The sequence below is a fragment of the Malaclemys terrapin genome, chromosome 10 (genome assembly GCF_027887155.1).
Source record: "Malaclemys terrapin pileata isolate rMalTer1 chromosome 10, rMalTer1.hap1, whole genome shotgun sequence".
NCBI lineage: Eukaryota > Metazoa > Chordata > Testudines > Emydidae > Malaclemys > Malaclemys terrapin.
In genome coordinates this window covers 70,645,406-70,671,389 of record NC_071514.1, presented here as the reverse complement: position 1 = coordinate 70,671,389, position 25,984 = coordinate 70,645,406, and the positions used below count along the sequence as shown (strand labels likewise).

Here is a 25,984-nt window from a genome sequence, read left to right as displayed (position 1 = left end):
TGAGACATAGTGACTTATTCTAGGCCAGAAAGACAATCAACAGCAGAGTGAGAATCCGAAACCAGGTCTATTGATTCCTAGAGAAGGAGAAGAGCAGATACTCAGGGAGAAAGGATGGAAAAATTTCATAACCCAGGGATGTCACTGATATCATGTATTGTCGTTTCCAGGACAGAAACTTGCTCCAGAAAAATTAACTTGGACACGAGGCTCTAAGCAAATTTGCTAAATATAGAACCACATGATATCAAAACTAAGTTTGTGAGGAATACCAGTGAAACATTTGCTTTAGAAAAATTTTTGTTCTTATGACTCGTTTCCTTCCAGCATACACTTGTGTGACCTTCCAACCTTTTCATTGTTCAGACCACATGCTTCCTTTTTAGCTTGCATATCAATTTCAAGGGGATGTTTTTATTTGTTTTGAAGATATATTAATTCACACTGTTGGCCCAATGGGAGATAAGTAATCTCTCTCAGAATGTTATTGAAAGAGAGAGAAAGCAGGAGCAGATGTTCATTCTAGAACAAACAGATGAATTGCTCATTTCCGTAGTTGTCCTGTCCCTAAAAAAATGCACATGCCCCACAATACCATATAATCAAATGGTGTAGTGAGAATCTGTGTAGTATTTCTCTAACCCCAACAAATAAAATAGAAATCCTGCAGACCAAGTCTGCTTGGTTTACTCTCTCCTTTCTTTTAGGAAGAAAAAATGGTCTGGAAGCAAATCTTCCCAAACAATATTTTGTACTAGCACCAAAATACACACCTCACCACTCTGACCCTGGATAGCTGCAGTCTGAGTGGATTTACACTCAATGTTCTACTATTTCAGAGTATAAGAGCCTTCTCCCTATAGAATGGCCATAACAAGCAACTATCTCCTGGTTAAGTTTCCTAGGTAACTCTTTAGATATTGATTGTCTTACTTGAGTGTCTGGTAAGGACAGGAAGCCCATCTCCAGTCTCAGAAAGATATTCCTTAGAGTGACAATATGCTATTTAATCCCTGTCCCACCCGAGCTCTTCTTTGCAGAACGAATGGTCTTTGTTTAAAGACAAAAATGATAGGACAATGTTTCTAAAAATAGAAAACAACTATGGAAGGGCTGAACTACGTGATTAATACAGAATATAGAGTTGGCTTCCTTTCTTCTTGTGCAATTTGCTTGGCCATGTTTAAAAATCTTATGTTCATTACTGGCTCAACATTTTTAGGGAAGTGCTCAAACAGTTTGGGTTATTTGTTTGGTTTTTGTTGGGGGAGGAGGAATGAGAAGGGTGGGAGGGAGGGGAGGCAATCAGTTTCCTCCATTTCCCATCTCCCAGCCACAAAGCTCCAACTACATTCAGCCCTTCCATCATATCCCTATTTTAAAAGAGACTTGTACAATATTTTATTTCTGCTGCTCTCAGCCTCAGCACAGAGACAGGTGAGAGGGCATCATTTGTGACCATCTGTTCCTAAACTGGTCTGTCCATATTACGAACAATAAAATGGTTGTTTAACTTGAACACTAAGTTTACACTTATCCAAGGCAAATATGCTTTACAGGGAGCAGGAATTAAACCATTGTCCCGACTCTAGAACATCTTAAGAAGGTGCAATTTAGAAATCAAATCAGTTGAGACACAGAATATTCCCATTATTGCAGGAAAAAAAATAAAAGTCTTCAGAATATCAATTGTTCTCAAAACTACTCTGCCTTTTTTTCCCTTTATCAAGAGATAGTTTAACTATATGAGTTTTAAGAAAGGAACACTCCTTGAGTGTTCAGTTTGGAGTAAGATTAGGGTAAACAATATATGATATCATGGAAATGCTAATTATTCTCTTAAACATGAAATAAGTGTCAATATGTATATTTGGATATAAATTACCATAATTATGAAGCTATATAATCGGACAAGCCTCATCTTTACTGCTAATTTGTAAAGCATCTTATTATGCAATTGCTTCAAAGTACAGTTTAAGGTAGTGGTTTTCAAACTTTTTTTCTGGCAACCCAGTTGAAGAAAATTGTTGATGCCTATGACCCAATGGAGCTGGAGATGAAGGGTTTGGGGTGTGGGAGGGGCTCAGGCAGAGGATTAGGGTGTGGCGGTGAGGGCTGCAGGGTGGAGCCAGGAATGAGGGGTTCAGGGTGTGGGAGGGGGCTCTGGGCTGGGGCAGGGGTTTGGGGTCCAGGAGGGGGTCAGGGCTCTGGGTTGGGGGTGTGGGTTCTGGGGTGGGGCCGGAGATGAGGGGTTTGGGGGCTCAGGGCTGGGGTGCGTGAAGGAGTCAGGGCTCTGGGCTGGGGGTGCAGGCTCTTGGGTGGGGCTGGAGATGAGGGGTTTGGCGTTCAGGAGGGACTCCAGGTTCGGAGAGGGGGAGGGAGGGTTCAGGGCCGGGGCAGCACGCAAAGCCTCGTGGGCCCCCTGCCTAGGAGCTGGACCTGCTGCTGGCCACTTCCGGGGCACAGCGCGGTGTCAGAACAGGTAGGAAGTAGCCTGCGTTAGCTGGGCAGCACCGCTGACAGGACTTTTAATGGCCCGGTTGGTGGTGCTGACCAGAGCCACTGGGACCCAGTGCCTTACATTCCGCGAACCAGTACTGGGTCACAACCTGCAGTTTGAAAACTACTGGCTTAAGGGATGCACCAACCCCTCTGGTTTATGACAGATGTGCAGGAAGGCACAATGAGAAGAATGTGCGCTCCAGTTTAGAGGAAATGGGCTCCATACAGGGCCGGCTCCAGGCACCAGCCCACCAAGCATGTGCTTGGGGCGGCGCCTGAAGGGGGGCGACGCGGCGGGGCGCTCTGGCCCGAGAGTGGGGTCGTGACTGGGCTCGCCGCCGTCCCCGTGGCGCTCCGGCCGCCGGGGAGAGCGGAGCCGCAGCGGGCTCGCCGCCCTCCCCCCAGCGCTCTGGCCGCCGGGGGCTCTCCGCCCTCCCCCCAGCACTCTGGCTGCCGGGGAGAGCGGAGAGCCCCAGCCGGGCTCGCCGCCCTCCCCCCGGCGCTCTGGCTGCCGGGGGCTGTCCGCCCTCCCCCCGGCACTCTGGCCACCAGGGAGAGCGGAGAGCCCCAGCCAGGCTCTCCGCCCTGCTCCCAGCACTCTGGCCGCCGGGGAGAGCGGAGAGCCCCGGCCGGGCTCTCCGCCCTCCTCCCAGCGCTCTGGCCTGTCGGGGATTGCGGGCCCACAGCCGGGCTCGGCGCCCTCCCCTGCCCCCTTGGGGGTGGGGGGGTGGGGGGGCGGCGGGTGGCTTTTTTGCCTAGGGCGGCAAAAAAAGCCAGAGCCGGCCCTGGCTCCATACTGCTCTGTTCCATGCAAGATCAGTTTCTTAGCTTCCATTCTGATCCTGTTTGCTCCAACCCTGTTAATAAAAATATGTAGAAGCTCCTTCTGTTTGAAAAAGTTTCTCACATGACCAAGTGTTTAATTCTGCTCCTAAAGTGAGCCACTGTAAGGGTGGATGAGGGTACAGCAGAGTTCTCATTGCAACAAATCATCATGATGAAGTCTTCCTAGGCTGTAGTTAATATCTTGTGCACTGCACCAAACACAACGTATTTCATGCTTCACTGAATGTATCCTTCCACAGCAGCTCCTTCATTCCAGTTGACCACAATCTATAAATCCTTCCCCTGCACATATGTGGCGACCTTCAGGCTGAAAAGAACTAATGGCCTGCTCTAAGATTGAATACTTTTGACAATATTTCACTACAGAAAAGCAAGCGAAATTCCTTTGTGGATGCTTTCTTTTAACAATATCAGTGCGATGGTAAAAAAGCTTGTAATTTGTAAGGGTGTGTAAAGTAATTGTGACAGTCTGAGTTTCCATCCAATTTTCAATTCTATTTCTTAAATTGCCTGGATATAAAATCTCAGGCTGGCCAAAAACAGGAGGAGAATTGAGGCCACTAGAGATGAGAAAATAATTCACAACTCAAAAGACACATCCAAGGAGAGAGTGAGAGTATGAGGTTTGCCTATCTAGTGATATATTAACAAATATAAACTATATTTAGTGATCATTAAGATTGCATCAGGACACACAGGCATCCACACAAAAATCATAAAAGCAGGGGAATCAGTAGTTAAAAGACTCCTGCATTTTTGCCACCTTAATTTTTCCTACAACACTGTCAATAACACACTCCAACACCTTAAAGGCTTTTGCTTTCATCTCCAATGGATATTGAAAAGCAATACATTCCTCAGCTTTATCAACCTTCTGCTCTAATGTAAAAGTTTAACAGCAACCTCACATGCTCTTGCATCAACATATTGGCACATCTGACTATCATACGCTTTAAGTATGAGGGAAGTTAAGCTCCTTTAACACAGCTGAGGACACCAGGAAGGTTTTGTAACCTCCCTGAACATTACACCTCTGTAATGTGTTTTACCTTTACGTTACTCTTTCACACTCCGCTCCTTAACTTCATCTTAATGTAGTTTTGTGTCTAAGAATTACAAAGAGCTCTTTGAAATGACAGGGTGGAGGATGGAAAAACTGAATATTTGGTAAACTGGAACATATAATGGGAATTATATTTAGGTAAAAATGTAATCATGTGGATGAAGCCTGTTTCGATGCTACTTATACAAGGAATTTGATTATAAATCTGGGTTTCTAACAAGGACTTGAAACTACAAAACAGAAAGCTCAGAGAGGTGTAAGGGGAACATGCACTGAAGCATGAGGAAGAACCTGGAACTTACTCCTACCAAGAACAATACAGGCCATTTCCAAGTTGCCAGATTTTTAAACCTTTATAATTAGTTGAAAGTCACTACAGGATTCAGCCTGACTAGCTGGATGTTGCATAGTCTCTAAACTGGTCGTGCCATACAGTGGAGCAGAAATACCAGCTTCAGCATGCTTATAAAGGCACAGGCAGAGAGAGAGAAAAAGCGCCATTGCCCAAGAGGTACTGAAAAACCACTAATTGTGATCCTTGAAAGAACAGGAAAAAAGTCCAATGATCAGGAGGAATATCCACCTCTAGAGACTTCAGTTAATGGTAATACTCCACCACCATCACAACAGTAATTTTTCTCCAAGTAGAGAGTCATATTCTAAACCTTGTTTATCAGTAATCCTCTTCGTTCAGATTCTGTCACACATGCTTTGTCACCCTATTGGGACAACAGTGCTTAGAAAGAGAAGAGGGGAATCAAAGGACAGGGAGCTCCAAGTTTTAATCCTAACTTTAACTTCCCTGATGGCCTTATGCCCCCAAACTCTCTGCTTCAGCTTCTTCATATGGGAATTGGGGAGAATACATATTCATCCCACATCTCCAAATGCCGTGGAAGATCTAAAAAGCTGTAAGTGCTAATTAATTATTACTCTTAATAAGAAAGCCTATTTTAATGCTACAGGGGAAAAATACTTCAGGCCATAAAGTCTTTTTAACAAACCTACTTTTAATTAAAACAGTTTCACACCTGGGCACATTTACTGCTTGGCTTGGCTAGGCTATAAAATATTGATGCAGAAGCAACTTTCTCTAAGGAAAAAAATGTTATCAGTTTAGGGCACTTCACAGCCTCCATTTATCTGAACTGCGGTGAGCTTGAAAACTTTGCAGTTCACTAGGGAAACTGCTTTTTAATGTTTCCATTTCAATTTAAACTGCAGAAAACTAGACCTTTTAGATCAACCTTGGCAATATGCACTTTTGAACTCTTGATTTAGATGTGCCTAACAAAATTAAGAACTTTGAGTAAAATTGGAAGACCTCCCCACCACCACATGCAATTTCCACTTTTCTCAATCCTGTAGTGAAATTAGTCATACATAACAGCTTGAATTGGTTGGATTGCTCAATTCACACAGATTATGCCTAAAGCTAAACAAGGATTTAGCAGCTTTAGGGATAAAAATGTCACTCAGCCCTATACTGTCTGAAAGTTGTTTCATCATCACCCACTCACTGAATGGTAAGAGACCTACGGTTAAGAATCATGCTGTCCATTTTTCAGGTGGCTACAGCATCATCTCCATGGGGGAGAGGAGGAGAATGTGTAATTAAAATCTTACCCAGAATTTTAAACCCCGGAAAAGTGACATAATGGAGTGTGCATTTTAATCTCAGTTTGGTCCAAAGCACTACCCATGACAAGCAGCATGTCTGATAAGGATTCGTTATTCAGTTTTGGCAACGTGCCACTATGGAGAAGTGTGTGTCAGTCAGTCAGTTACGGTAACTGGGGTAGGTACACCCCCCCCCGAGTCAGTATCTGCTTACTAAAGTGACATCCAGAGGCTCCACAGTAAACGTATTATAGGTATTTAGATGATCTTCTTGGTGCAGAGTTTAATTAAAGTACCTATTCCATTTGAGTACCCTCCAGGGGGACATTGGGGTACTATCTACATATTTGACAGGTTTCAGAGTAACAGCCGTGTTCTTCTTTTTGCGGATACAGACTAACAGGAGTACTTGTGGCACCTTAGAGACTAACACATTTATTAGAGCATAAGCTTTCGTGGACTACAGCCCACTTCTTCGGATGCATATATATATGTGTGGGCTGTAGTCCACGAAAGCTTATGCTCTAATAAATTTGTTAGTCTCTAAGGTGCCACAAGTACTCCTGTTCTTCTTTCTACATATTTGGTAGATTGCACAGGCCAAAGAAGGTTGGGAGGATTATAAGCTCCTAAATAGAATGGATGGTGTGCTCAGCCAGACCCTGTTTGGCTGGCTTCTTGTGCTTCTCCTTCCACACAGACTGCTGTGTTCCTGGGGCCTCGGTCAGCAAGAGATATAACTTTCTGAGCTCAGGCCTTTGTGAGCTTTGGAGGGAAGTTGGCTAATCCACAGATCTCTTTCTCATCAACTCAAGAAGATCCATGTCAGGTCCTGAAACCGGAAAACCTTCACCTCGAGGGCTTCAGTGGGTGCTAACCGTCAACTGTTGTACTGATGGGAGTCTTCTTTTTTCACCATATTGCCACTTGCTACACAGCACCTTCTAGACTTTGGCTCCAGATCTCCGTGCTGCAGGAAGCAGGAGGAGAGCAGGAGAAGTAAAGGCATAAGGAAGGCTCAATAGGAAGGTAAAGAGCTGAGAGAAGAAATGCTGGAATTTCCTGAAAGAAATAGCTATTGATAAACACTGGCGCTCAGAGGCTGCCTCGCATTGCTACTATGGAGGTAGATACTTCTAAGCACGGAAACAGTGGCCTTTGCCCAGCCCACCCCAATAACTTTATCTGCCTCTATCAATGCAGAAAAAGGCCCACAAGTGAAGCATTAATGGACATTGCAATGGTAGTGATAATGCCTATTTGCTTACAGACTGCATGACTGTCTAGTCGTCTCCAGTAGAAACACTGTCTGCAGCACTTCCTTTGCATAACAGTAACTGCAGCACATTTGGTGGAAAGTAAACTAAATTCCAACACACATTAAGATTTAACGACTCTCAAGCAGCTCTTACTTCCATTCTCCAAGGCACCCAGGGAATTTCATCACTCCAGATTCGCCACTGCTCTGAATCCAATGTACAAAAAACTCTGAATAAAAATCTAAACACCCACACGGTATTTACTGAATTAGTTTCTGAAAACTGCCTTTTATAACTTGGCCACAAGAATTCTTTGCGCCAATTTGACCCATTAGCATTCTCCTGGACAACACCGAGCAGTGTAATCAAAGGACAAGCAGGCCATATATTTTCAAAAATAACCATTACAGCTCAGTGTAAATATGCCAAGAAATGACCACATAGGTGATCACACACGGATGACGAAGCTGCAGGCATGTCAAATGCAGATGGAGTTCAACAATGCAGCCCTTACTCGCCTTCATTAGTGAGGCATTGGCTTATCAGGAGACTTCAAGTCCCAGCAGGCAATGCTCTATCTCAGGGGTGGGCAGACCACGGCCCACAGGTCGGATCGAGCCCCCGAGCCATTTTAAGCCGGCCCGCAAGCCGCACTACGCGGCTCGGCCCCACTCCAGCTAGGGCCACACCATGTGGCTCCTGGAAGTTACAGCATGGCCCCGCTCCGGCTCCAATGAGAGCTGCCTGGTCATGCCTCCATGTAGGAGCCAGAGAAGGGACATGCCACTGCTTCCGGGAGCCGTTTGAGGTAGGCGCCACTCGGAGTGTGCACCCCCTTAGCCTCTCCCCATCCCCCAACCCCCTGCCGCAGCCCTGATCCCCCTCCCACTCTCCAAACCCTTCAATCCCAGCCCAGAGCCCCCTCCTATACCCCAAGCTCCTCATCCCCAGCCCCACCCCAGAGCCTGCACCCCATCTCACACCCGAACCCCAATTTTGTGGGCATTCATGGCTCGCCATACAATTTCTATTCCCCAGTGTGGCCCTCGGGCCCAAAAGTTTGCCCACTCCTGCTCTATCTTGATGCAAGCAGCAGTTACACAGATCAAAGTGGAGTAATTTCACGCTGGGATCAGTAGACTTCTTGGTTCTGCATCTCAACACTGAGGATGAAGGCAGCTGCAAACTGCACCTTCATAGGCAAAGTAAGTTCAACTTGCCAGTTCTGAATAACTTAGCTAAGCAGTGAAGTGTGGCCAGGAGTACTGAAGGAGACTATCAAAAAGAAGGTTAAGTTAATTTGGAGAGAGGAGTAAAAATTTCATATTACCGTATATACTCATTCATTAGCCCGTTCATTTATAAACTGATGCCCCAAGATGGTTAGGTAAAAATAGCAAAAACTGTACGACCCTTTCATAAGTCGACCCCGCAGGCGGGTTGGGACGTTTTGTTTTCCTGGAGCATCTGCAGGCATGGAGCCCCTCAGCTCCCTGTGGCCGCGGTTCACCATTCCCAGCCAATGGGAGTCCATTGGCTGGGAACGGCGAGCTGCGGCCACAGGGAGCTGAGGGGCTCCATGCCTTCAGACGCTCCAGGTAAACAAAACAACAATGTATTAGATATTCAATTCAATGATTCCATAAAGTTTAAAATCATCAAATTTTGGTGTAAACCCATTTATAAGCCAACCCCCACTCTTTGATGTGTCACTTTTTTACCAAAAATATTCGGCTTATGAACGAGTATACACGATAATTCAGTTTACAGAAATCAGATGCTTTCCAGTGGCTGATAAAAATAAATCCAGCAACTATCAATTTGATTGGCACTTGCATTTAATTGTACAGTCAGGTAACAGCTAAATTCCATTTTCATGCAGAGACATTCAGAAAAACACATGGAGTCTTTAAAATGCCTGCGTCTGTAGCATCCACATGTGGTCTATCAGATCAATAACATGTTATCCTAGAGCTATGTCTCCCCCTCCAACTTTATGTCAAGCCAAACCAAATCAGCAAGAGCTAAATTGCAGATATACAATGCTGCAAGATTTCACTCTGAGCTCAGAGTTACCACTAAGTGTATTTTATTAACACATACAGTATTCCATGCAGTGTCAGTTATTTGAGTGAATCAGCATCAATCTGGCATTGATTCAATTAAGGAACTAGCTTTAAATTTGTTGCTATGCATCAATCAGTACTAGTTGTGTATATATTTGAGCTTGCTATGCTTTCTCTTGAAATACACATCTCATATAGATACATATCCTGCTCCAATCCTGCCCCTGTTGCAATCAGCATCACCAAAATTTACTTCACGGGAAGCATTATCTGGCTTTAAGAGACAAAGCAGCTGGCTGAAATAGCATACTGAGAAAGCATAAAGCCTAAAAGTAATGGAAGATGGAAAGAATCAGTAAGGAAAGCTACCTCTTGGAGGTCAGAAAGTGTAGGGAAAAAGTGAGAGCTGCCAAAAGCCAAGCAGAGTCGGACATTGCAAAGAAATTAAAACCAACAGTAAAAGGTTCTACAATCATATAAATAAAAAGAAAACAAGGAAAGAAGAAGTGAAACCACTAAGCACTGAGAATGAGGTGGAGATTAAAGATAATCTAGAAATGGCCCAAAACCTAAATGAATACTTTGCCTCAGTTATTAATAAAAATAATGAGGAGCTTAGAGATAGTGGCAGGGGAGCGAATAGAATCAACAATAGGGAAGTAGAAATTACCACAACCTAGGTGGAAGTCAAACTCAAACAGCTTAATGGGACCAAATCAGGAGGCCTGGAAAATCTCCATCCAAGAATATTAAAGGAACTGGCACATGAAATTGCAAGCCCGATAACAGGGATTTTTAATGAATCCGTCAACTCGGGGGTCATACCCTATGACTAGAGAATTGCCTAAATATAGTAGCTATTTTTAAGAAAGGGGAAAAAATGATCCTGGAAACTACTGGCCCGTTAGTTTGAACTCAATTGTATGCAAGGTCTTGGAACAAATTTTGAAAGAGAAAGTAGTTAAGGACATAGAGGTAAACAGTAATTGGATAATATACAGCTTGGTTTTATTTGATCTGGAAGACCTTGAAAACTGGAGTAATAGAAATGAGATTAAATGTAATAGTGCAAAGTCATGCAATTAGGGACTAATAACCAGAATTTTTGCTACAAAATCAATTGGAAGTGACAGAGGAAGAGAAAGACCTGGGTGTATTGGTCAATCACAAGAAGATCATAAGGCACCAATGTGATGAAGTTGTGAAAAAGGCTAATGTAACCCTAGGATGCATTTCCAGTAGGGACAGGGAAGCATTATTGCCTTTATACAAGGCACTGGCAAAACCTCATTTGGAACACTGTTTGGAACACTGTGTCAAACCAAGTGGTCTGCGACACACATTTCCAATACTAAGTATGTAAAGAAGGGAAGACACCACAGGAGCAGAATTAAGGTAGTCGAACTATAATTCTACATTTTCTGGGTCTTAGATTCAAGGAGTTTTTGGTTTTAACATCTCAACAGTCATGAAAAGTAATATGCACTCAAACAGTGAGATGTACCTGCAACATTACCAAAGAGTTCTGTGTGGGAATTCATATTAATTGTCTAGTGCAGGGGTGGGCAAACTGCGGCCTGCGGGACGTCTATATCCAGCCCTCGACCTCCGACCGGGGAGCAGGACCGGGGACTTGCTGAGCTCCGGCCGGGGATGCGGGACCCGGGGCTTGCCACGTTCCACCCGCCGCTCAGGTCGGGCAAGTGGGACTGGTTGGATGGGTCAGAGGTTCTGAGGGGAGCAGTCAAGGGGCGGGAAGTGGGAGGGGTCGGATAGGGGGTGGGGGCCAGGCAGTCTGGGGAGGCACAGCCTTCCCTACCCGGCCCTCCATACAGTTTTGCAACTCCAAAGCGGCTAAAAAGTTTGCCCACCCCTAGTCTAGTGATTACACTGTGTATATACATGTGGGTCAAATGATAAGAGTACTCATTTACATAAGAACAGTCATACTGGGTCAGATCAAAGGTCCATCTAGTTTTCCAACAGTGGCCAATGCCAGGTGCGTCAGAGGGAAATAATAGAACAGGTAATCATCAAGTGATCCATCTCCTGTCGTCCAAGTTCTCACATCAGAAATTTGGACATTTGCTGGGGTGCCGTGAGAAGGAAGGAGATGGATCATGAAGATGAAGTGGAAGAGTTAGGATCCTGTCATTCAGAGATGGAAAAGGCAATTAGATAAACGAGTCAGCCCCTGCTGGTGTAGAGTATAGCCCTTAGAGACAAGATAAACCAGGTACTGAACAGATTTTATTTCTAACAAAAGATCCAGTACTAAGCAACAACAAAGAATATACAAAATAAGGGGACAGCTAATGAATTAACAATAAAACACTAGCGGGAAAAAATGACTTCATTTTTGGGTCTGTGAATAGTTTGTCTACAAACAAGCTGCATAAACTCAATTGCACATCTGACTTTGCAACTCTTTTGTTTTTACAACATACTTGGATATAACAGCCAGCTTTTCTCTAAATCCCTCTGCCCTGATTATATGTGCAACATCATGTTCAGACAAAAAAAAAAAAAAATCTAACAGTGGTCTTGTACTAAACGCCTTAGTCAGCTTCCTACGCAGCATGTTTGTGAGTGCAGCTGGAACTTGCTAGTGAATGCACAGCTTTGGCAACATTATCAACTGAAACAGGAAGACAAGGTGTAAGTTATTCTTCCCTGCATTTATATATGGACTCACAGAAATCAGAGATAGGCTATATGTTGCGTTCTATCGCCATGCAAGTGAAGGATTGTTCCCTACTGCAGTTTTAAATGACTAGTAATAAGGTTTCCACCACTTCTACTGGAAGTCTACTTCACAGTCTAATAGATGATCTCATCGGACAGTTTTTCCCACCTGAAACTATTTCTTGGTGTTAACACCTGAAATTTCTTGAAAGCTTTTAATATATGAGACCCCTCCCTTAACAGTCACACAAGCAAATGACTTATTTGTGTTTGTTTTTTTAAAGTCAGGCTACAAGTTCAATTACAAAAGTTACAATATACCTGTAAGGCTAAAGCTTTGCATTTGTTTAGCTACTGACATTTAAACACCCTCACTTCACCCTTATCTCCTACTGGCCTTCAAAATAAATATGCATGACAGCCCTTTCCTCCCACAGTATAACAGCCTGTTATTAGGTGGGAAGTCAGACATAGGCTGCAAAGTAACATTCTGGCACAGACTGTTAGCAAGACAAGGAAGAGCTGCGTGCAGCTCAAAAGCTTGTCTCTCTCATTACCAGAAGTTGGGCCAATAAAAGATACCTCACCCACGTTCTCTCTCTAATATCATATACTCCTGGGAGAATTCTGCACCAAAAAAATAAAAATTCTGCGCACAATATTTTCAAATTCTGCAAAATTCTGCATATTTTATTTGTCAAAATAACACAATATAATCACACCAGTTTCAATTATTTTTTGTCATTTATTTCAGAATAGCTGTCAGCAAGTTTGTCTGTAAAAATACAGACAACAAAAAAGATTCAGGAAATGTTTTTTAACAAATAGATTCCTTACTGGGCACATTAATACAGAACTCTAAGTAATAATTCATTTAAACTACAATACAGAACCATATTTCCCACCCCCCACAGAAGCAGTGCAAAGGCTTCGAGGAGTTGGAGCTGAGGGAAAGGGAAGTAAATTGCTGGGAAGGAGGTTGGGTGTGAACTTGGAGGATTGTTGGGAATGGGTGGGGAAATTATGGAACAGGTTTATTTGGGGGCTGGGCAGGGATTGTTAGGGAGCTTCCCCCATGCAGACTCTGGCTGACCCCTAGCCTCTCCCATTCAGTCAGGCACATCTGCCCATCTCCATGTGTTCCTGCACCCCCCATGTGTCCTTGCACCCCCTGCCCATATGTGTCCTTCCACCCCCACTTCCTCCATCCCCATGTGGCCCTGCACCCCTCCTCGTTCCCATGTGTTTCTGTGCCCCCACTCAGCCTCCCCATGTGGCCACTCCCATTCAAACCCTGTCCCAACAGCCCTTATGATTCCCTGTCTGTGACTGCCCAGCAGCCCCATGCTGTCTGTCTCCCCATAGCCCTTGTCTCCTGACCTGGCCTGACAGGCCCTGTGAAGAAGGCAGGCTCTTTCCCTTCCCTAGTTGCCCGGGAGCTGTTGATCTGTTCTAGCACCACAGTGCCCTCTGTTGGGCAAAAGGCAGAACTGCAGCAACTTTCCAGCAGAAGCTTTCTTCTGCGCAAAAAATTAAAAATATGCATGTCTCATTAATTATGCACACAGTGACACAGAATTCCCCCAGGAGTAAATATCCTGGGACTGACACAGCTACAACAACACTGCACCCAGCAAGACCAGTGTAAATTTTAGACACAAGTGTCTGCACCCTTCATTTGAACAGGACACCAGGGCTAACACTCATAACTCTCGCCATGGGATATTTTTTTTTAAACCACAAGTGATCAGAACTTCTGCTTTACATCTTAGCTAAGACATCTAGTAAAACAGAGCCCCTGACTGAACACCATGTTCAGGCATTAGTTTGATAATAATTCAGATCAAATGAGTACGTTTTGATTCCTCGCATTTCTCGATACTAGTCAATTAAGGTTGCCAGGCATCCGGTTTTCGACCTGAACACCCGGTCGAAAAGGAACCCTGGCAGCTCCGGCCAGCACAGCTGACTGAGCCACTAAAAGTCCAGTTGGCAACGAAAATAATTAGGGGGCTGGGGCACATGACTTAAGAGAAGAGGCTGAGGGAACTGGGGTTATTTAGTCTGCAGAAGAGAAGAGTGGGGGGGGGGATTTGATAGCAGCCTTCAACTACCTGAAGGGGGTTCCAAAGAAGATGGAGCTAGGCTGTTCTCAGGGGTGGCAGATGACAGAACACGAAGCAGTGGTCTCAAGTTGCAGTGAGGGAGGTCTAGGTTGTGTGACAAAGTTCCTCCTCTATCTTGGTGGGTCCTGCGCTTATTGGCAGATTTTCTTGCCTCGGAGATTCACCATGTGGGTTGGGGAACAGCCCAGAGACCTTCCCCTCTGGAAGAACCTACAGTCCAGGTCAATTGGGAGGTTTGGGGGGAACCCGGACCCGCCCTCTACTCCGGGTTCCAGCCCAGGGCCCTGTGGACTGCAGCTGTCTACAGTGCCTCCTGTAACAGCTGCATGACAGCTACAACTCCCTGGGCTACTTCCCTGGGCTACTTCCTCCAAACACCTTCCTTATTCTCACACAGGACCTTCCTCCTGGTGTCTGATAACGCTTGTACTCCTCAGTCCTCCAGCAGCACACCCTCTCACTCTCAGCTCCTTGCGCCTGTTGCTTCCAGCTCCTCAGACTCGCACCACAAACTGAAGTGAGTTCCTTTTAAAACCCCGGTGCCCTGATTAGCCTGCCTTAATTGATTCTAGCAGCTTCTTCTTAATTGGCTCCAGGTGTCCTAATTAGCCTGCCTTAACTGGTTCTAGCAGGTTCCTGATTACTCTAGTGCAGCCCCTGCTCTGGTCACTCAGGGAACAGAAAACTACTCATCCAGTGACCAGTATATTTGCCCTCTACCAGACTCCTGTACCCCACTGGTCTGGGTCTGTCACAGTTGGATATTAGGAAACACTATTTCACTAGGAGGGTGGTGAAGCACTGGAATGGGTTACCTAGGGAGGTGGTGGAATCTCCATCCTTAGAGGTTTTTAAGGCCCGGCTTGACAAAGCCCTGGCTGTGATGATTTAGTTGGTGTTGGTCCTGCTCTGAGAAGGGGATTGGACTATATGACCTCCTGAGGTCTCTTCCAACCCTAATATTCTATGATTCTATGATTAGCCGCAGTGCCAATGGGACAAACAGGCTGCTTGCCCGGCTCTGCACAGCTCCCAGGAAGCAGCTGGCATGTCCCTCTGGCTCCTAAGTGGAGGGGCAGCTGGGAGGCTCCGCACCCTGCTCCCGCCCGCAGGCACTGTCCCAAGCACCAGCTCCACAGCTCCCATTGGCCAGGAACCGTGGCCAATGGAAGCTGTGGGGGCAGTGCCTGCAGATGGGGGCAGCATGCGGACCCCCCTGGCTGCCCCTCATCCTAGGAGCCGGAGGGACATGATTCTGCTTCCCAGGAGCTGCATGAGGTCAGTGCCACCCAGAGCTCTCACCCCGAACCCCTTCGTGTCCCAACCCCCTACCCCAGCTCGGAACCCCCTTCCACACCCAAACTTCCTGCCGGAGCCTGCACCCTGCATCCCCTCCTGCACCCCAACCCCCTGTCCCATCCCATCTCATAGCCCCATACTGCACCCCAAACCCCTCATCCCTGGCCCCACCCCAGAGTCCGCACCCCCAGCTGGAGCCCTCACCCCCCCACACCCAAACCCCCTGCCCCAGCTCGGAGCCCGTACCCTCTCCCACACCCCAACCCCCGCTCCAGCCTAGAGCCCCCTCCCTCATGCCGAACCCCTCAGCCCCAACCACAGCCGGGAGTCCCCTCCTGCATCCCAAACCCCTCATCCCCAGCCCCACCCCAGAACCTGCACTCCCAGCCGGAGCCTCACCCCATCCCGCATCCCAACCCCCTGCCCCAGCCCAGTGAAAGTGAGTATTGAGCGAGGGTGGAGGAGAGCGAGTTTCTAGTTTCAATACTAGTTTCTCTGGAACACGTGACACATTTTTATTAGCAAAGTATTTTCTTCATGGCATATTCCTTCTGTGCTTTGACATTTATCTTCCAGTACCACAACAAAATGCAGCACCACAATCAATGATTAGGGCTACCTGACTGAAGTACTTAGACCTTTAATTCTTCGCCAACAGTTTTTACAGGAATATCAATCTCCATGCATAATCATTTAGCTGGTCTAAGTTTCCTCCTCCTCCTCAAGAAAAATGTATTTAAAGCACATTATTTGCACACAAGTTCAAGTCCCTTATTTAAAACAGCACTGCTTTCTCTGAAGATATGCTATTTAAAAATATCATAGCTGAGGCTAAAATAAGGAATAGTTGAATAAATACCTGAATAGCAGATCTCTCTTTTCCACAATAATTCCTATATTTTAAATATGCTATAATTTAGAAAAATACATTTTAGAATTATTTTACTTTGTGACTACAGCAAGGTTTGTAAGAATAAGGAGTGAAAGAGTTAACTTCAGTTTCAAACTGAATAAATATTATCCACAACTAGTAATATTCTGTTTTCTGGCAAGAAAGGATTATTATGCAATTGAAACAAACACCTGTCTTACCTTGTGAAAGGCACTGATTTGCCAGGGCAACCTGTCCAGAGTTCAGGTACAAATTAAGACGTGCAAAGATACTAGTCAGAGATGGAATTGTAATGAAGCAGAAGGCAACACAAGCCTAAGAAAAGAAGAAAATGTATGAAAACATGACTCAAATAATTTCTTACATCAGAGGTATAGCAATTTGAGGACTATGTTTGTTAACTACTGTTGTATATGCTCAAACAAAAGCTTAAAAATATAACATGAGTAGATATCTTTCCCACCTTCTTCTACAAAACACGGCCCACCAAGTATGTGAAGTTCAAACTGACCCAATTCTTGGGGTTTCCCTTTATTAACTTCTTTGTTCTTGCTCCTAGGGTTCCTCCCTCAGGAGTGATCAACCCACACCCTAGATCCTCTCTCTCTCCAGAAAGTCAAGCCCACTTCCCGTATATCCAGGTACCATGAGTCACTTGACTGTGAGTCAACACAATCCACTTAATCCTTCCCCAGCAAGATCTACACTTTCTAAGAAGGTGGGATCCTTCAGGGAAAAACTGGCATGCTGATATATATGAATCATATAGTTCTGGTGTAAAGACACACCTGCACTATGAGAATATATTATTTTAGATATAAGTATCCACTTTGACTTTTTGATTATGATACACATTGTCATGCCATTTAGCTTGCAGCAGCTCTTTTCTCCCCTTTATATAACTGGCTTGCATATAATGACAATTTGGAAAAATGAAATTTCCTTAAAGGAGGGCTTAAAAAACCTCACTTAGGGACCAAATCTTATCACCCTTACTTAGGCAAACTCATTGGACTCTGCAGGAGTTTTGTCTAATGAGGATGGCAGCAACTGGCTGTTAGTGAGTAAATGTCAGTGCCCATAAGGGAAAGTAAGTTGATAAGTAATATGGAAACCACAAATGTATTTCTTCTGTATAAATTACAACCTTAGGCTCCACCCATCGTAACATCTGTGTACATGGGATGAAGAATCTAGAAATATATTTGACTTTTGCACCTACCCTGACAAATGCAGCGGTCTTTCTGGAATGATTTCCCTTCATCACTTTTCTCGTTTCCATTGCCAGTTGGTTCACAGACTATGTATAAAAAAGAAAGATAAGGCACTAATAGAAATGAATAGATTTACCAGGTCTGCAAATAAACACCCAACTCTTACCATTCTGTCAAGTTAAACATATGGGAAACAGAAGTAGCCAATGGGATAACGTGTTCACCACAACTATATTTGGAGAGTCCTTGTCTGGCTGGCCAGAAAGAAAGGAGTTGTGGTCCCTTTACGGGCTCCCCTCTGCAAATGGGGCAGAAGGGGAAAGTTTACATGGACAGACAGAACTCAGAAGAGCAGGAAGCAGCTAGGTCAGGTCTGGAGGGGGTACTGCCCTTCCTGCTGACTGGAAGAGGGGAGGGAGAGAAGGGGGGTATTTAGACCCCATGCAATCCAGGAGAAGCCTTCTTTTACCTGGATCGGACTGGCAGCACCACCCTCCCACCCATGAAATCTGAGAAAGAACCAGCTTCCTTCATGATCTGCTGTTGCCCCTTTTTCCTTGGGGACTGGGAAAGAATTTTTCCTTCACTGCAAGACTCGGCGAGATGGGGTGGGTTTTTTCATCTTTCCCAAAGCAAGTCTGGGACCCTGTAGGGTTGAGGAGCGGGGTTCGGTTATAATGTCACAACTTAGTAGGTAAAACTCATGGCAGATGTCCAGTGCAGATGCTTGTTATGGACGAGTATGGAAAAGGATTAGAGAGAAAACATCTTGAGAAAGCTGAGGAAGGGGAGGTTTGGAGCTCCTACATCTGGAACAGTGAGCAGCTGACCCCTTCCTCCTTTTCTAGCCCCCTTTTACCTCATACAAGAGGAGAGGGGATAGGGTCCCAGCAACTGGATGGCCGGGACCACGTTGGGGATTATATGGAAATGATTAGGAAACTATGATGATCCGCAATATGCAATTTATTGCCATGTACTCCCAGATATTTTAAGTGATTTTGTTTTTATTGTGGCCTAACTAAACCACATCCATTGCCTCCTGTCTTTCTTCCGATGTGGCTGGACAATGTGTGCTGTTACACAAGATACTGATATGCCTTAGGTGCAGTATTTAGCCTAGGTCTAACCTCCAGGTAGTGAAGTATTTATCATACCTGCACTTTGAGTGTATTAGTGCTTTTGTAAAATTATTTGTTACATAAAAACAAGAACAAAAATTAAAAAAAGACAATTGGTTGAATTTCCACCCAAGGCTGCTATAGGAGATACTGAATCTTCCTAATTTACAGTTCGCTAAGTGAGTCAATCAGTATCTGTTTGTAACTCCCACTTTATAAACCAATCTAATTAGTAGCAATGGATTAATTCTCCCTGTCCTATTACCACTAAACACCAAAATAGTCATCCTGATTATTATGTTGCTATTATTTTTCAGTTACCCAACAGTTTTAAATTTAAAAATATGAAATTATGCTTCCACAGTTTGTTATGGGGGATGCATGCAAAGGCTAACCAGCACTTGTAAATTATATAGTGAATTGCTGACCTGGCATTTCAACCTTTTCCATTCCTATTTTTTCTTGTTTGCTTGAACTAAGCAAGAATGGGAAAATTTCTAATTACAAAAAAACTTCCCTACACTGATCTAGTCATCTGAACTCAGCATATCTCGATAGCATTCTGTCAAACTGATTTCTAAACATAGGAAATTAGAACAAATACATAAGCCTGAAATGTAGACTCTTTTCATATACCTTATAGGGTGGGTTCTTATTTGTGCTCCTGGATTCCATAACTCCACCAAAGTCTTTGACTTTTAATTATTTATTTTTGTGAAATACTGTTTCCATCTTGTGTATAATAATCATTTAAAAATTAACACAAAAGAAAATAAACTTAAATATGAAAGATATCCCATTTCTACTAAGACCCAATTCATAATCCAGTTAGAACACCACTACATTTTTCAGAAGAAATGTGCAGAAGGTATCTATGGAAGAATTTTATACTGCCACCAATCACTGTGGTATTTCAACACCTTTCATATGCAAACAGCCAAGTCCCAGTGGAATTTATGAAGTCTCTGGCTCTTACCCTTTACACAGCTATAGAAAGGTCTACTTTTGATGGGGGTTGCGGGGGATGGGGGGAGGTTGATGTTATGCATGTCCTTCTGCTTCTGGTGCAAAAACTTAAATAGGAAAATTTTGCAGGGTTTGACAAAGGTGGCCTGACTCTGGAATTTGTCTAATTTCATCTGGAAGTTTGTTCCAGAGACAGACCCTCTCCTTGAGAGCACTCACATGATTCCTCCTGTGACTATCAGCCTCCAATTTCTGAATATATAGGAGGACCCTGTAGTATTGTTTGTTCCATAAACCAATGAATCTAATGAAACAGCTAATTTGCATCATTAAATGGTACTAAGTATGAGGGAAAAGCACACAATTGAAGAAAAATTTAGTGAGAAAAGAAAGGCAAAAACAAAGTCTACTCCTGAATACCTAGCGAAATAAACCTTAACACAGTAAATATAAGGAATGGCAATGAGGGGCGGGGGGGGGGGGGGGGGAGAGAAGAGGGGAGCGCGGAACCCACTGATTGAAACAACATCTGCAGTTAAATTTTTTGCTTACATGAACCAGGTGGACAAGAACAGGCTCCAGATTGCAAAACATTGACCTAGCTTCAACATAAAAACTCAGCTGCTGCTCAAAGTCCCGGCCAAATGATACCTGGGATTAGGAAGATACAAAAAGCCACATTTATGACATGTCTGCAGCACACAGCTATTTGATCTTTCTATAATGTGTTTTGAATTAAGGTGCTTTGTCTCTTTCTCTCTTTTGTTTGTTCCAAAAGGGTTGGAATGGAGATCCTCAACTGAAGTTAAGTTGAATAATTTCAAAGTAACTTGCTCACAGCTATATTAGCGATAGAAGAGATTCTCCTTCAACTGTTCACCTTTCATAATTTAGCTTCTAGGGAAATCTGCAAGTTTTTTTTTGTTTTGTTTTTATTATTAAAACAATATATGGTCTCTGATTTACGGCCTGAATATTTCTCAAGCATACTTATCAGCTTCCAGACTTCTGGAAAGGGATCTGATATCTAACAGAATTCCTAACGTGAGGTTTATAGGAAGTGGGGGTTTGGTGAGGTTTGCATTTAAAAAAAAAATAATAATAAAAGCAGCTTAACAGAAAACCCACATAATCACTCTACAAACAGATTAATGAATAAACCTTTTTATTGACACTAGTTTATTATGCACCCAATACAAACTGTTTTTTGAAGAGTGGGCATTTGTTTTTGTTTTTTAAGTTATTTTTTAAGTCCGTCTCAATTTTGGAATGCTGGAGGACTCAAAAAAAACTGATTTTTAAAAAAATGTTTTTTGTTTTTAATTTTGTGTTGATCCCCCTCAGGTGTGGCTGGTGGAATTACATCTGCTAATGTTACTGTTCACTTGCTAGTGACCTGTGACCTTTCAGACTGTCACGACAGGCAAGACATTAATTAATATTCAACTTTAAAAACACGTATAGGTTTTACAAGATATTTAAAAACATTTAACAGAAAATTTTGATGCATGCAGTGATACCTACACTTTAAACTAGGCCTGTGATACCAAGTTGTATGACATTTCTTCAAACATCTGCATATTTCCTTTGCTAAATATATTGGGTGGGATTTTTAACATATCCTGAGCAAGTTGGATGCTCAAGTCCCATTGAATTTCAGTGGTATTGGGGTGCCTATTTCCCACACCGTATCTCTGTCACAAAAAGTTTTCCCAGGCAATCATGATACTAAATACTCACCATTTTTATAAATCCATTTATCAAAGATGCTAACATTCTCTTTTCATCTTCAAGTGTTAGTGCACTACAACAGTAAGTTTACATAGTCAACATAAAATAAGCCATCTTCAAAAAACAAATAAGTTTCAACTATATACGTATTTTACAAATTCTTAAAATTTCTTTTATGCTCACAGTATCTAATTCACTCATTTTAAGGACACATTAATCTTATACTCATTTTTATACCCTTAATTTTTAAACTAATTTAAAATCACACTGTATTTATGATTGTCAGCTATTTTTAATAATACTCTTAAAGGGATATTACCAGGACAAGTTTTGCCTAATATGTAAATTCTGTAAAATAAGATTTTATAAAATTTAGAGGCCAACAGAAATGTTTCTACGAAATACTTTGAATCCCAGTGAAAAAATAGCTTTTATCCAGACTAATATTCTCAAACAGCAATTCAGCGGTGCAGCATTGAACTACTGCATGAAAACATGGATGAGAAATTGACTATAAACTAATTATAAACAAATTAGATTAGCTAATCTAAATTCATGTTCCTACTTGAGAGAAATACAAACAATTTTTTTAAAAAAACCCTTAAATATGATATTTAACATTCTTTCAGTTTTAATTCTCTAAAGTGATATTTATAAGACGGTTTTTGTTTTAAGCTATGATTACTCAACTGTGTCCTTTTAACTCTGTTACTATTACCACTGTCTCATTATAGTGTTCTCTAGAAGTTTTGCTGTCACAAACAGTACTAAAATGATACATTTACTTCCAAAATTACCACAAATATATCTGATCTTTCTGAAAGCATAACCCAAATCCAATATGAGATAAAGTTACATCACATAGAAATCCAATAAGCTAGATCTGTTTGGATGAAAATGGATATACAGAAATTTAAATTACAATTAAGAAATCCTATTTAATCCTTTTACCGTTACGTACTTGTCTCCAGATTTGACCTCCTGTGTATCATTTTACCATTTTCATAGAGCTGACACCAGATGGAAACAGGACAATAGTTTTATCCAGTAAAGAAGGAAGGAAAACCTCCATCAAAAGAAAGAACTAGAGTGATCTGGACGCCTCAGGAGATTTTTAATGAGATCTACAGGTCAATTATATAGGTTGCCAGTTCAAATCTGACCCAGCTTGGTACCAGGGCCTAAAAGTTGTTACCACTCAACAGCTGTTCAAGTGGCCTATGTTGTGCTAAGATCTAGATCGTGGGTTGAACCTTTGCTGTACCAAAGTTTGTGAAAAGTGGCGGTAGTTTTAACTCATTAGAATGCTATGTAAAATGGTCATTGTAAGAGCTGACAGAACAGAATCAAAGGAATGATGTAAATTAACTTTGCCTAAACTAAAAGAATTGCTAATTAGGGGTTTTCCAAGGCTCCCAGTCAAGGTTCAGGGGGGTTGCATGGAAAAAGGAAGGCTGTTCTTAATTATTCCAACTGCCAACAGCCCCTGAGAGCCATTCTGACAGCCAGGGATCCTCATTTCCTGCACAGCCACAGGGTGGGAGTTTGATAAGGAGTTTCTCTACCATCCAGCAATCCCCCTACTGGAGAGAGATCTTGTTATTTCTGCCAGATTAGGGCTGCTTTGTGCAGGTCAAATAACTGAAAGTGGCTCGAGTGCAACTCAATTTTGGGAGCTGAGTTTTTAATAGCGAAGTATGTATTGAAAGCCTCTAAATACTCTATTGTTCACTGTAGTTCCTGGAAGATTCTAGTTGCTTTTTATCCTCACAAAAACTGAAAAGGGCCCAAACTGGCATCATTTCTCTTAACAGCATCTGCTACTTTGTTTATGTTTTTTATTCTCAAAAAGTATCCTTGCTGCCTCCCTCCACACTAGAAAAAAAATCTATTAAGTTATTGCCATTTTCCAGTTTGAATGCTGAAACAAAGCAATGATTAAAGAGTAAATAATGTGCTGTGATTTCACTGCACAGCTCCCATTAATGCAAAAGAAAGGGCCATGCATAAATTCACCCTGAAACATTAACCCCACTAAAAGTAAAACTATACATCAGAACATCCACCATTTACACATATTCTGTATTATAATACATGTAAATTTCATCTTACTTCACAGAATCATGCATGGTCTTGCACACGTGTAGAAGAGCATTGAGTATGACAGGGTCTTTAGTAGCGTCTTGTTGATGTCTGAAAAACATTTTTGGAAAATACTGATAAAAATCCTGCAATTTCTCCAAGACACAACAGTGGAAAACTTAAAATTCATTTAATGCTAATTTTGCATAGGCAGCCTTTATATACTCTTATGAGCAGAGAATCGCAATGGTGAAAACGTGATCTCTGTCTGTGAAATAACCTCCAAAGAACACCTTACATTGTGCAACATCCCAAGGTATCTTTCTTTTTACAAAAATACTTAAAATATATTTATACTTTCGCAGTTAATACACAGTTAAAAAATAAACATGACAGTGGGACTTATATTTCATAACTATCTGGCGGTATTATTACAAAGTCACAGACAGCTTAAGTCTTATGGATGGTGAGAGTGTAGAAGATTGCCCAGAAATGTCCAGCTAAGAACTTGAAAGCAAAACCAGTAAAGAAATCTCAGATAGGAATCTAGTTTCTTGGTTAATGTCAGATAGCACAGAATGGGTGATGTGCCCTGTCTAGGCATGTAAGGACTAATTAGACGACCAAGTATATATCGTGAAGTTGCATCACCTTGAGGTATTAATCATGCCACAGATAAATACTGAAGCTAAAAACCAGAATTCCTGAGTTACCAGAGGAATGAGAAATGCCATTCTATTTCCTGGATAGTATCTCCAATGCCATTTTCAACCGATATTTTGAAAGAAACCATTTGCTCTCCTGTACTCTGAGCTCCAAAGAAGGAGAACAGAAGTGCCTCAAAACTAGCACAGTCAATCAACTGCCAAGAACAAAGAAGTGTAACACTCAGTATGCAATAAAACAAGGCAGCCTGAAAGAGAGAAAGGGCAGAGACCTGTAACCCTGATGAGCAATGAATGCTCTATACTGTATTAACTTATAACCACTGTATCTTTTACTGTAACAGAGCATTCAGAACAGCCCCTGTGAACTGACCAAGCCCCACTGTATCCTCAACACAGCAAACCACTGTGATGCTGGCATTTAATTGCATCTCCTTCCTGAGGTATGGCTTCATTGACAACTCAAAAACGCTGAAGCAAAAACTTCAGCCTAATCTGCCTCTCCAGGGCCCCCTCTACCTCATTTCCTAATTGCCCAAAAAGACACACCCACTCCCTCTATATGATGGGAGGAGCCATCTAGAACCACCTTCCAATCTGATTAGCAGTAATTACTCTAGATATGAATACAGAGATTAAGCACCTTGGTTTAGAGTGATACAGCTGAAGAGCCCTGCATTCCAGATCTTATAGTCTACTAGTAAATATTATTAGGGCAATTAATTGTTCATTCTATTTGTACTGAATATGTTTTTTTCTGCTGTACAAATGCCTAGTGATAAATAGTATATAGTAAATGAACGTATAGTTAAGTGTTCTTTGTCTATGTAGTATTAAAAGCTCTCCCCTTAATATATTGCCTAACAAAAGGGCATTACCAAAAGAGTGCTCTACATCAGGAGTAGGTCCATCTCACTGTTAGTGGGATAGAATAGGAAATATTTATCCCCCCCCCCAGCTCTGTTTTAAGTGGAGATAAGCCTGGAAACTTCATTAATAAGTGTTCCATTCGCTTCAAGTGGTTACCAGGGCAGCACAGGGACACTTAGAAGTTGATGGAAGGGGTCAGTGACAGGTAATTTGGCCTTTTGTATTTACAACAATATTTCTAATGGACTTCAAATAAAGTTTTCTGAGTTTTGGTTTGGTTTTTAAATGTATCCAAAGTGCATTTTCGTCATGGTCAAAAACCATTTGCAGGCTTCTGCCAACTACAACGGACTACATTTTTGAAAAATTTAGAACTAGTAACAAAAGACTCCAAACCTGGCACCATCAATTGCACAATCTGTTATATACAGTCCCCTTGGAATATATAATTGACATAATGCAGTACATACACATTAGGCACAATCTGAATGGCTATCAATGTTTCTCAACTATGCAATCAAGAAATCATAACAGTCTGCTCTTTGTAACAGACCAGTGGAAGTTGCTCTAGCCAGCCTTTCACTATTCATTTTTTCATGCCTGAATTATCAGCACTTAATATTTCTGATTGGAAGAAATCTAATTGAAATTCAGATATCACTTTTAAGTTATGTACTACTGCTCTCCAATTTGAGCATTTAAAAGAAAGTAATGTTTAAAAAAAATCTTTTGTTTTAATGAAAATAACTATTCTGGACTCTGAAAAGTTTGAACATGAAATCTCATCTTCTGATATCATTTTCCATTCAGGAAACATTCATTTTACTGCAACAAACATGTCTATTTGTTCCTTTCCTTATTCATATGCCACGATCACTGCTGATGTCAGTCAAGGCTAGGAATATACAGCATTTTATCATGTAAACCAAGTCAAATAATGGAAATTGAAGCAAGCACAAACAACAATTAATCTGGAA

The 25,984-nt window shown here is 42.5% G+C and overlaps 1 protein-coding gene across 1 annotated transcript in view; it reads right to left on the bottom strand.

Moving 5' to 3' along the window:
* VPS35L (VPS35 endosomal protein sorting factor like) overlaps positions 1 to 25,984 on the bottom strand; it is a 116,325-nt gene that overhangs the window by 35,604 nt on the left and 54,737 nt on the right. Inside the window, exons 22-26 of the mRNA XM_054041591.1 lie at positions 23,503 to 23,583; positions 21,400 to 21,463; positions 20,212 to 20,310; positions 17,581 to 17,658; positions 16,559 to 16,673 (exon numbers count right to left, since the gene is read on the bottom strand). Of these exons, the coding sequence (XP_053897566.1) occupies positions 16,559 to 16,673; positions 17,581 to 17,658; positions 20,212 to 20,310; positions 21,400 to 21,463; positions 23,503 to 23,583 (437 nt within the window). The remainder of the gene's footprint in view (positions 1 to 16,558; positions 16,674 to 17,580; positions 17,659 to 20,211; positions 20,311 to 21,399; positions 21,464 to 23,502; positions 23,584 to 25,984) is intronic.